Genomic DNA, 12,469 nt, shown 5'->3' on the forward strand with positions numbered 1-12,469 from the left:
CAGCAGGAAGCCAGGGAGATGGTTCAAAGCTGCTGGGAGGAGATCATCACAGTTAAACAGACACAAAGGGGCAAAGCCTTTAGAGCAGGATGCTTGCATGGGAGATAAGCTGTGCAGCCCTTGGAGATGGTAAATGTGGCTTATGGCTCCTGTTCTCCAAACCTCTCATGTGAGCAGATCTTCCTGCTCAGAGCTGACCCCCAAGTCCTGCACAAAGCGTGACCAACACATGCTGGATGGGGTGAAACACCCAGTGTGTGGGCAGCAGGTCCTAGGGGCATTACCAGGGAGCTGCACGGCTGCTTAGGACTTCAATGAGCACCTCCCAGGGCCTCGTCCATCCCTGTTCCTTCCCTGTCCTCTTGGCTCCTCCCAGCCCAATCTGGGAAATTTTTGGTGAAATATTTTCCATTGAAACAAAAACCTCCTTAGACAGAATCTTCTGGGGAACGGGCCAGTTTTGATGACTTTTGCACTTTGAAAAAAAAAATAAAAAGTGCTGAAATCACTTAGGGTTGACCTTTTCTTTCTGCTTTTTAAGAGACAAAGGTTCTTTCTTGCTGTTCTTTGAAATGTAAGCTGGGGCACAGCTGCAGCTTTCTCAGAACACCTCAAACATTGAGGAAGAAAGCTTTCATTGAGCTTAAATTGTTATTGTTTTCATCTTTCCTTCTAAATCCTCTTGTCACACTCTGACTTTCAGGATAGAGAAAGTATCTTCAAAATCTACGAGAGCCCAAAGAGCTCCACACCCCCTCCAGTTGCATCTCTGGAGCATGACAACGTCATTGGAGTCCCAGTGTTTTGCTTAGAGCATCTGTTTCTTCTTGTTGAGCTAAAACTATGAGGACTTTGAGCTTGTGGGATGTGGGCTGTGACCTGTCCTACTCAAATCCTTCAGCATTTGGCCTTGGTTCACGACTCAAGGAAGACGACTTGTGCCAAGCCTTCCTGGCTGGGCAGAGATGATATCAAGCTGGGGTTTTCTTCTACTGCTTCAAAGGAACAGGGACTTGCAGCACTGCACGCTGCCTCTGTTCCTTTCCAGAGTAGCACACATACTTGCCTCCTGCCAAATACCTTTACATCTAAATAAAGCAAGGAGCACTTGGCAGCTACATGTCCTCAGTGCCCAGGAACGCTTCAGACTGCTGTCATTCAGACAAGTCAGGACTCCTGCTGGCCAGGCACCTCTGCTATCAGCCACTGATATCTGGCCCCGGGGCTTTAATGAGCACAAGGAACCAAAATTGCTCCTGCCGAGACTGAAGGAGTCATCCATGAGTGGATGGCCGGGGTGAACTCTGCGTGGCAGAGCACAGCGATGGCACCACTCGCTCCATCTTCCCCAGACCGGTTTGGTGACCTTGGGTGAGCGACACCCGTTAGTTTTACCTCCTGCCTTGAAACTCCTCATGCTGGCAGCTGACCATAGCAGTTAATTGGCTCCAGCCTGCTTGGCTGAAACAAGCCTGGGAAATTACAGGGACCTGTTGGCAGACCAACCCTGCCAGCTGCTCTACGGCTAGTTAGACACGAGTTGACTCCCACCAAAGCACTCAGAGTGCAGCGGCTATGGTCTGAAATGGCTTTTTAAATAAGCCCGTGCATTGTTGAAGTCGCATCCCGTCCCGTGCCTCAGGGCATGGCAGGATTGAGCCAAGAGACTAAACAGCAGAAATCTGCTTGTCTGCCCATCAAGGGTGTTCCTGTAGGGTTCAGTGCAGTCCCCAGCCTGGCCTTGCCTCTGATGGACACAAGACAGCGTTGGCAAGCAAGGCAAAGTCATGGCTCACTCATCGCTTGAGCCCTTTGGGTTACTCCCACTGCATCTCCCCTTCCCACAGCAGTTTGGGGGCTCTTACCCGGCCGCAGGTTCAGCTGTATTCTCTGGGGGCTCATCTGGGTGGTGGTGGTGCTCCCCGAGCCCTTGTCGCTGAGGGGCCGGTCCTCCAGGATGGTTACGGTGCTGGTGGGGAACTCGATGTAGTCCTGCCCGCAGCCGTTCTGCAGGAGGTTGGCGTGCAGGTCGCAGCGAGGGGATGATTGTGGCAAGACCTGCAGGAGAAGGACGCAGTCAGGAGCCAGATCCCCTGGGAATGCATTGGGTTTATGTCGGGAGGAGGAGAGAGGGCCCCTTGTCACTGGAGAGGCCTCGCTTTATCAACCTAATGCAAGACTGGGGTAAGATGCTTTTTGGGGCACATGGTGTCAGCTCAAGGGAGAATCATGTAGCTGGAAAAGACCTTTAAGATCATCGAGTCCAACCATAACCTGGCCACCACTAAACCATGTCCCTCAGCACCTCATCTTCCGGGTTTTAAACTCCTCCAGGGATGGGGACTCCACCACTGCCCTGAGCAGCCCCTTCCATGCCCTGATCACCCTTTTGGGGAAGAAATTTCCCCTCATATCCAACCTCATCCTCCCCTGCCACAACTTGAGGCCACTTCCTCTCGTCCCATTGCTTGTTATGGGGAGCAGAGCCCGACCACCCCTCACTACCCCTTCCTTTCAGTGGACAGTAGAGGGGTGGCCGACAGAGGGGATCCAGGATGATCTGCAGGTTTTGGTCTGCAGTGCTCTGCAGAGGAGCTCAGCAATGCCTCCCAAGAGGGAATGAGGGATAACGGATCCCTGCCAAACTCTCTTCTGACTCTGAACCTCTGGAGCCCCAGGTTTGCTTTTTGGCAAAGCTAAAGGGAAAGCCCACCTACATGGGATGGGTAGAATAGGGTGAGGTGGGTTGTGAACATGGCAGGATGAGGGGAAGCAACAGAGCATGAGATATTTTAAATTATTTTCTAAACTTTGGCAATGAACAAGCCACCTTTCCCTCCCATTTTCTTGACACGTGCCCCAAGAAAGCTCAGTGTGAGCAAGGCACAGCCCCACTGTGGGTGAGCCCATCGCATGGAGCGCTGCTCGGTTCCTGTCGGAAAACGGCTCAGGTTATCGCCAGCTCTCCAGCTTCCTGCTGCATGGAGCCGACCAAGGAAAGGAGAACCAAAAAAGGAGTGAAAGAGTGAAAAGGCAATGGGGCTGCGGGAGAAGCCATCAAGTTCCCATCAGGGGCAGGAAGCACAAAATGTGGAGTCATGGTGTGGCTCCAGCCTGTCCCTCCTTTCCTAGAAAGCTCCCGGCTTCTTGCCCTTATCGCAGCACATTCAGAAGGGCTCCCCTCGCTTCGGTTTGTCATGAAGACAAATATGGGAAGAATTTCTTTCCCAACCAGGATCTGCTGCCATGCATTCCCGGCCAGGCATCAGCCACCCGCCCCTCCAAGGGGTTTCTCCACATCCCTTCCACAGCCCAAATCTTTCTATATTCAACATACTACAGCAGGTGACCAGCACAGCCTACCCCTGCAGCAAAGGGGAGTAGCACAGATCCTGGTGGGGCTGGTTCAGCTCCCTCCTCGCTCCTGGGAAGGTCAATCCCAACACCACAGCCTCCCAGCACTGGAGATGTTCCCCATCCCAGATATCATCTCCCCTAGGTTCTGGCTGGCCGAACCCAGGGATGAATTTGTGTGTTTTAGGCAAACAAGTAGAAAAAAAGCAAACCATTTCAGGAGGCCCTGGTTGGCTTACAGCCCTCTGGAGATGATGGCCAAGAGATAGCTGGAAAATACATCAGCAGGCGTGTTCCTCCCGTGCGGCCTCCTGCTCCCACCCTCGCTGCCTGACCAGTGTGCTGTCACTGATGAGGATAAGTCATCTCTCTAAATTAGCTCCCTTGCACCCACTCACCCCTCAGGCTCGCCCCACGGGGCTCCCCCGCTGTGAGTAGAGGTGCCTGGTGTCCTCCAGATCTCATCGGTCATCACGAACATTCCTGTCCCAGGTGGGGAAATCACTGTAAAGGGAACTCCCTTATGAGGAGCGGCTGAGGAAGCTGGGTCTCTTTAGTTTGCAGAAGAGGAGACTGAGGGGAGACCTCATTAATGTTTATAAATATTTAAAGGGTGAGTGTCACGAGGATGGAGCCAGGCTCTTCTCGGTGACAAACAATGATAGGACAAGGGGTAACGGACACAAACTGGAACACAGGAGGTTCCACTTCAATTGGAGAAGAAACTTCTTCTCAGTGAGGGTGACAGAGCCCTGGCCCAGGCTGCCCAGAGAGGTTGTGGAGTCTCCTTCTCTGCAGACATTCAAAACCCGCCTGGACGCCTTCCTGTGTAACCTCATCTGGGTGTTCCTGCTCCGGCAGGGGGATTGGACTGGATGAGCTTTGGAGGTCCCTTCCAATCCCTAACGGTCTGGGATTCTGTGATATGAGGGTGAAAGGCAGGCTGGGCAGAAAGGTTTTTAACTGGGGTGCTGGGCTCTTCAGTGATACCTGGAGGTCCTGGGGAGCTTCCAGGACCTCAGAGTCCATGCAGCACCTTATGGGATTAGCAGCATCATTCCTACTGTGAGACTCCCATGGAGAAGCTATTTAACCCCAGAGCCACATCATTGCCCTTTCCCCCGAGCCCTGAACATCATGGTTGGCTCAGGATGCACACGAACCTCCCAGGCAACAAAACTACTGCAAAAGTTTTCCACCTCCCCTTTGACCACATGTGTCCTATTGCAGGGCAGGAGGTTTCAGCTCAGCTCCCTCCTGGACAGGAAACTTGATGACTTTATCCCCCGAAGGCTGCCTCCAAACCCTGTAAGTGAGGGCAGGGGTAGGCAGAGCCAGCTCCATCCCCCCACCCTCTTAGTGCTGTGCAGGGAGGCTGTGGGAAGTCACCCATCCCCAGGGCATCTCTGTTTTCATCTCACAGGCAACCACATACAGCATCAGCTCCTCTGTAGGGAGGAACCAGAGCACAGATGCCACAGATTAAGCTAAAACTTCCCAGCAGCTTCTCTAAATCAAACCCTGGTCCAGCCTTGCCTCCACCTTTCCTACAAGGGAACCAAAGAGGGTGACGTTTTGGGTGGGTGAGACCCAGGAAGATCTGCCACTGTAATCTCCAAAGTGATTTTAGAGCCACGTCTCAGTGTTAAGGCTTGGCTGACTTTTTCCAAAAGGAAAAAAGTGAGTGGATGGACATCTCTATTTGTTGTTAAGTGGTCAAGGTCTCTGAAAAATAAATTAAACTCACTCCTCTGTATCAGTGCTTGGAGGGGTCAGTGACCACAAGAACCTTCTCCTGTCCAAAGCCAGAATGGAGCAGGAGGTACTGATAACCCCCGGCTCCCTGGGAAGGCAGCGTGGGTGGGGAAAGGGCTGCAGTGGGACCAAAGGAGCACAAACAAAGGCATTGTCCCTTTAAAAATAACAGGGGGAGCCCACAGTATCAGAGACCTCCCCCACCCCAGGGAAATGAAACAAACCCACAGAAAAAGCCCTCATTTGCTAAATCAAGTCAATGTGGTCCAGATGTTGGAGGCAGAGTTGCTGAGCAGAGCTCGCACAGCCCCGCTCTCCGGGGGCCGGTTGCTGGCAGCGGGACGGCTCCCTCACTGCTTGTCACGTCTGTCCATGAGCACAGCGCGGAGCAGCACTGGAAATATTTCCTTTTTTGGAAACCTTTGCTGATCTGGGGAAAAAAAAAATACCAACCCAATCCCATCACAGGGCTGTGCAGCACCAAGACACCAGCCCAGCCCAGGAACACGGCGGGGAAGCAGCGAGCCCAGCCGGCTCTTCCCACTTCACATCGGGAAGCGACACCCCTTATCACGCTGCAAACCACTCCCTGTAGGAGATCTGGTGGGACTGACCAGCACCAGCATCTTCATTCACTGCACAGCCCAAGATCCCGGCGGTATCTGATGGGCACAGCAAGCAGAGGCATCTCCTCCAGATATGCACTGACTGCAATGCATCAGGCCACGCAGGCACGCTCCAACAGCATTTTCTAGCTTGGATCACTTCTTCCCAGGCCTTTTCCCAGTCCTGGTGGGCACCATGGCCACGGGCACAGCCAGGAGATGTGGGATTTCAGGGATGGAGAAGCAGAAAGCAAGAAAAGCTTTGCCAGAGTGGGAGCTGCTCCTGACTGCGAGGCCCTGAGGTTTCCTCACCTCTCCACATCCCAGCCTCAGCTCCCCTTGTCTCTGCTCTCCCATGGCCCTGGAAAACTCCCACCTTTACTTCCCGGATGGACCGGCCCTCAGGGCAGCATTTTTGGAGAGGAGCGTGGCAGATCCACCCTGATCTCACCCATTCAAACTGGGTGATTTTAGAACTGCGGCTCGGCTCTCATTAACCAAAAGCAGGCACCTTGTCTTCCTTTCCCTCTCTTTCCAATGAGAAAAGGGCATTTAAACACAAACCTTAACTTCTAATCAGTATTTTCTCTTCCTACCACCCTCCCCTTCCCTTCCCAGCCCTTCCAGCAATTAAGCCCCTTTAGCCAGAGCTTTACAATGGGTTTTCAAGAAGCAAAACAAAAGTAAACTAGGTTTTCAAACTGATATCTTTTGAGAGACAAAGTGAATTCCCAGTGGAAACATCAGCATTTCCCTGCCAGCTCCACCTAGCTCCCACCAACACACCCAGATAAGGGGCAGATTTTTGGAGCAAAGCAGGAAAGGGCAGACCCAGCCCCATGATGGGCATCCCGAGCTGCGGTCAGAGCCAGATGCCACCGAGGAATGTGTTTAGTCACGGTGGGAACAGATAGAGACGGAGCTTGTGGCTGTAACACAGAGACCAGCACCCGTCCCACAGCCTCATCCCTTCCTACACATCCTCTGCCCCACTCAGGGATGCGCTTCAGCCCCATTGAGCCCCCCCCAGCTCTTACCTCTGCAGAGCACCAGGCGCAGAGGGGGCTCACAGCCAGGCACTGCTTGCAGGAGTTCACCCCGCGGGTGGTGCAGATGTTTGTCCCTGAAACGGCAAAACGGAGAGCGGTTACAGCCTGCAGCACCCAAAGCCCACACGTGTGCTGAAGTCTCAGTGTTCAGCCAGCAGCTGCATGAGCAGCCCCATCCCAACAGGGCTCTGCTCCAGCCCCAAATCCCAGGTGCTGCCTCCCCTCTCCTTTTATAACCACCCCAGCCTGGTACCAGTTGGGCTTCATCCTGCCCAGGACTGAGCATCATTTCCCACCTGGCAGTTCCTTAAAGGGTCCCCCCCATCCCTGCAGTGTTGCACATGTGATGGAGTGAATCCCCCAGTGCTGGTGGGGGGACACAGCTCTCCTTATCCCTCACTGCAGACATTTTGGGGGGGAATTCCCAGGGGCGCAATGTGGTACCCACAGCCGGGGATCTGCTGCTGCTTCCCACTGCCCCAGACCCGGGGTGGTCGGTGCCTTCTTGTGCAGAAACTAAACTCAGCAGCTGGTCTTGGCTGAGGTTCAAACCCAGGGAAAGGAGGGGAGGGAAAGGGCACGAGTCCAGAAATGAGCTGGCGGCGGTGTGTGCCGATGCCCTGGGCAAAGGTTGGGCTCTGTCGGTGGAAGCAGCAGTGGGAGACGCACGCTGGCACCAGTCGTCATGGTCAGAGGCCAGTGGGTCTGTGTGGGGGATTAAAGGCCCCCAAAATGCCCACAGGGGCCGTGGGGCAGCACCGGTGCCAGCTGGGGCAGGAGGAGCTCCTCCAGCAAAGGCAGGACTGTGCGGTTCTGTGGTTCCCACCGCTAACAGCCAAAGTGGTGAGCAGCTGGGGCACGGCCGTGGTGATGTCACCCTCGGCTCTTCCTCCATCCCAGGGCATGAGCATCTCGGCAGAGCTTTAGGAGTTAGACCAGAGCCGTGTGCCTGCCCGGCTGGGGCAATGCTGCAGCACGGGAGACGCTGGCATGGAGCAGTGGGTACTTTGTCCTGTGTCCCCCTGTCCCCGTCCAGGGCTTTCCCCAGCAGCCGCAGGCAGAAATAGCGTCGTTTTCCGTAGCCACAGGAAATGCAACACGAAACAAAAAGAGGAAACCATGAAACGAAGTTGTCAGGTCTTTGGGCAGAACCATGGTGACGGCACCGTGTGCTCGTGTCCGCTGGCACGCAGTCTGGGTGCATGAGTGTGCACACGTATGTGTGCGTGTGTGTGCACGTGTGTGCGTGTGTGTGCGTGTGTGTGCACGGCGGCTGCATGTGCAGCACATCACGGATGTGTGTGTCTGTACATGGGCAGTGTCACAGGCTAAGCTGGACACGCTGTGGCTGTCCTGAAGGCCAGCAGCTCCTCGGGGACGTGTCCTGGGGCACCGGGGCTGGTGTGCCCCATCAGACCTCTGCTACCCCCATGCAGGGGGACTAAAGTCCAACTGCCTGGCTCAGCACCAGTTTTGGGCTTGCATCTGCTCGCAGAGCTCTCACCAAGCACCAAAATACTCGGCTGCAGCACGTGAGGATGGGAAAGACTTTAAATTTAGCATTGCCCAAAAAAGTGACAGGTTGATCTCTGGTGCCTTCTGCACCAAGGCCACTCAGCAATGTGTTAACAGCAGCATTGGATGGGTGTGGGTAGCCAGGGGTGAGTGGGGCGAAGGGAAAGGGCTCTCCAAAAGCAGCAGGGGCAAGAACAGTGCCAGCTCCTGTGTCTCATGCCTGCTCCTGCCGTGTCCATGTGAAATCCCTGCTGCCGTGTCCCTATGAATTCCCTCCTGCCTTGCCAAGCACCAGGCGCGTGCCTGGGATTTGTGCTGTGCCGTGCAGCCGGGAGCCAGCCCCGGCATGGCTGGCAGCAGCTCAGTCCTTTGGGGGTGGCAGGGGACCCATTAACCTGGCAGCCCTCAGGGATGGGGATGTCCCCAGCAGCTCGAGGTGCTCAGGATTAAAGTCTTGGAGCTGCCAACCCAGGGCCACATGCCCGAACACAGGAACAGCTTCCGAAACTACTGGGCTACAAAGATGATCAAGGGAGTGGAGCATCTCCCTTATGAGGAGCGGCTGAGGGAGCTGGGTCTCTTTAGTTTGCAGAAGAGGAGACTGAGGGGAGACCTCATTCATGTTTATAAATATTTAAAGGGTGAGTGTCACGAGGATGGAGCCAGGCTCTTCTCGGTGACAAACAATGATAGGACAAGAGGTAATGGGCACAAGCTGGAACACAGGAGGTTCCACTTCAATTTGAGAAGAAACTTCTTCTCAGTGAGGGTGACAGAGCCCTGGCCCAGGCTGCCCAGAGAGGTTGTGGAGTCTCCTTCTCTGGAGACATTCAAAACCCGCCTGGACGCCTTCCTGTGCAACCTCATCTAGGCGTTCCTGCTCCGGCAGGGGGATTGGACTAGATGATCTTTTGAGGTCCCTTCCAATCCCTAACGTTCTGTGATTCTGTGATTCTGTGAAACTGCAGGTCTCTGGGGAGCCCCGATGCTTTGATACCTGGACCAGCACCACAGCCCCTCGGTTGGGGCTGGGTGGAGAGGTGCCAAGGAGCTGCCTGCCCTGTGCCACGAATTTTATTGCTTTCTGCTACTACATCCCTCCCCACAGCCACTGTGTCCAGCTGCTGACTCACGGCCGTGGTGGCTGGGGGTGGGTTATAGCACCCAGTACCACCAGCAATGCTCCTGGCCCAGACTCTTCTTTAATGCCAGCATGGGGTTTGTTCCCTTAGGGGGGGGTTTAGCTTGCCATAGTCACCCAGCTCTGCCCCAACGCCCATGGGTGCCTCAGCCACGCTTCTAGCCCGTGACAGGACCCAGGGCTCACACCAGCATTTGGGATGTGAGAGGCACTTGGGATGTGAGAGGAACTTGATATGTGAGAGGCACTTGGTCCACATCCTATTTCAAACAGGTTTCCCGTGTGACTTGAGCCAAGTTCCTCATCTGCTCCCTGCCTCAGTTTCCCCTGTGCAGTGTTAACTCTGGTCTGTGAGACACGGCTGCACTGAGACATGACGTGAAGGATTTGCAAGCCCCTGGCTGCCTTCATTTCACCTCCTCATGCCATGAAACCTGAACTCTGCGGTTAATGAGCCCAGCACTGTCCCTCAGGGCTGAAAGCTCATCTGCTCCTCAACATTTGGTACACATCACCTTCTGCCCCTGCACAGCCTCTGGGCGCCGGTGGTTTCCTCTTCTCCCCTCCTACCACCACTCTGCAGCCCAGGGGTCCTTGATCTGGGACCCCCCATCCATGCTGGAGATGTAATCCCAATTTTCTGCCTGATTTTGGCACAATGGCCACGAGCTGGGCTGTTGTGCCCATTGCTGGGGAGCAGCACATGGGGTTATGTGGGGCTGCAGCACAGAGGGTCCCCGCAGGAGGGATGCTGCCCTGGGGTCTCCTGTCACACCGTGTCACCACGACATTGCCAGCAGCAGTGGCTTTGCCCAGGGGGTCCCCGCAGGTGGGTACCTGCCCCCTTGGGCTACCCGTGGTCTCCATTGCTCCATGACCCAGACACATGTCTGGGGATGGAGGACCCTTCCCCAACCTCCAGCACTGGATGGACCCATTCTTGACTGAATTTAACCCGGGGCTGGATGGAGCAGGGAACGGGCTGAAATCCCCCGGGGCGCCAGCGGTGATTAACAGAGGGCACTTATCACCATCCAAACACGCAGTTATCAGCATCCAAACATGCTCCTCATCCCCTCACCCTCCTCACTGCAGGGAAATGTCTCTATTTTGGCATTTCCAGCACTTCTTGCATGGCTGTACTCAGGGTGCGATGTCGGGAGGACTTTGCAGGAGGGAAGCGGGGGCCCTTTGGGTGGTGGAGGAGCAAAAGCTCAGGCGGAGGAGAGTGGAGGATGCTGCAGCTTGAGCCCCTCAGGTTTCGGCCCTGCGAGCGTCCAGCAGCACTTCCCAGGCTCAGGATGTTGCCTGGCCAAGAGCAGGTTAACAAGAAAGCAGCACAGCCTAAACTAATAAGCTCTGTAATTTTTAGGTGCTTTTTTTTCCCCCCACTTTTGGCGCTTGTTTTTCCAGCCATAAAAACTAACAAACCGAAGTACAAAAGCTGCATTTTTTCACTAAGAAAGCAGCTGGTCTCATGTAATGACCCGATCCTAAACACTTAGGCTTTAACAAACAAAGAAATCCTAGAACATAAAATACAAGGAAACGGGAAATAAACTGGGGCACCATGGGAACCACCCGCCCGGGACTGGGCAGCACGGCCCCGAGCGAGGTGAAACGATGCACTCGAAATACCCCGACGTCTGCGGCTGAGCATCACCACCCTTCCCTGCCTGGAGAAAATTACTCAGTCCCAGCCTGCACTCCACATAACCTCCTCCACGCACCGCACAAGCCAGCCACACGCTTTGTTTTATCCTCCTCTGCCAATTTAAGCAACAATGTGCACCCAGAAAACTTGCTAGAGATATTTTAGAAAGCTTGCTAAAGACACAAACCCTACTTACATCCTCTCTGGCCTTTCTGCTTGACTAAGTGATAAGAATTTGGGCTTTTCCGGCTCATCTCCTGCCCACGCTATCCTGGGACTGTGTTTCTCTGAAGCTCTCCCTGTCTGCCAGCATCTTCCTGGAGAGAGGATGCCCGAAAATGAGCTTAGCTGATCGCAGACACTGCACAGGAGCAGAGACATCACCTGCACAGCCCCAAACTGCAGCTCTCTCAACCCAAACTCCTGTGTCCTGTCACCTGCACAGCCCCAAACTGCAGCTCTCTCAACCCAAACTCCTGTGTCCTGTACTGGTGAACAGCCCTATCTACAGATAGAGCCTCAGGCTGTCCCTGGGAATTCACCAAAGCCTGGAATTCTTCAGACAGAAAAACGTTGCCCCAAACCTCCTGGCCTGGAAAACAATGGGACTGATTTATACAACCGCACCATTTCGCAGTTGCACGATTTACGTTGAGCCCCGGAAACACACCTGGGGAGGAGCTAACGTTGTTTCTGGGCTGCTTCTCCATCTTTTAAAAAATAAAAACTACTTCTGTCCTGAAATTACCTGATGCCAGAAATCAGGGTTTTTACAGAAAAGCACCAAAATAGCGCGAGAAAAATTAACACAGGACAGCAATGCTGACTTCAATATACTCCATGCCCTAAAAATGACATGAACACAGCGACGACCTGCCCTGCAGACTCCCCCCAGCCCATTTTCTGTTTATTAAGGACGGAGCCCGAGTCACACCCCAGTCCTTCCATTACAAACCAGTACCCGGAGCCAAACACAGCGTAGGTAGATAATATAAACTTGCCGCACCCACTGGGAGAATCCCGCACCAAACCATGTTCTGACCCGAGAACATCCTCGAGAAACCCTCCCACTCCTGACCCAGCCGAAGCCCAACCGACTCGAGCGGTGCTTTGTATTTGGGACCCATGCCGAGGTTTCAGGCTGCCAGCTCCCCCTCCGAGCGATTTTCCCGGGAAATCGCAGACCCTGGGAATGCAGAAAGTCCTGGGATTTTGGGAAATAACAGGCAGTATAATCAAAAAATGACCTGACTTTAAGCAAGCGACAGCTCTCCAGGCTGTAAACCTACCCCAGCCGCCAGCAGCGCAGAGCAGGAGGATCCCGACAGCCGCGCAGAGTTTTCCCATCTTCTCCTCCGAGCCCCGAGCCTGGGGGGCTGCTGGGACCAGCCCCGCC

The 12,469-nt window shown here is 54.4% G+C and overlaps 1 protein-coding gene across 1 annotated transcript in view; it reads right to left on the bottom strand.

Moving 5' to 3' along the window:
• Positions 1-12,469, bottom strand: part of ITGB3 (integrin, beta 3 (platelet glycoprotein IIIa, antigen CD61)) — a 21,369-nt gene extending 8,900 nt beyond the window's left edge. The window contains exons 1-3 of the mRNA XM_010180405.1: positions 12,363-12,469; positions 6,752-6,837; positions 1,866-2,058 (exon numbers count right to left, since the gene is read on the bottom strand). Of these exons, the coding sequence (XP_010178707.1) occupies positions 1,866-2,058; positions 6,752-6,837; positions 12,363-12,420 (337 nt within the window). The 5' untranslated portion in view covers positions 12,421-12,469. The remainder of the gene's footprint in view (positions 1-1,865; positions 2,059-6,751; positions 6,838-12,362) is intronic.

This window comes from Mesitornis unicolor, unplaced genomic scaffold (assembly GCF_000695765.1).
Source record: "Mesitornis unicolor isolate BGI_N332 unplaced genomic scaffold, ASM69576v1 scaffold6143, whole genome shotgun sequence".
Lineage (NCBI taxonomy): Eukaryota > Metazoa > Chordata > Aves > Mesitornithiformes > Mesitornithidae > Mesitornis > Mesitornis unicolor.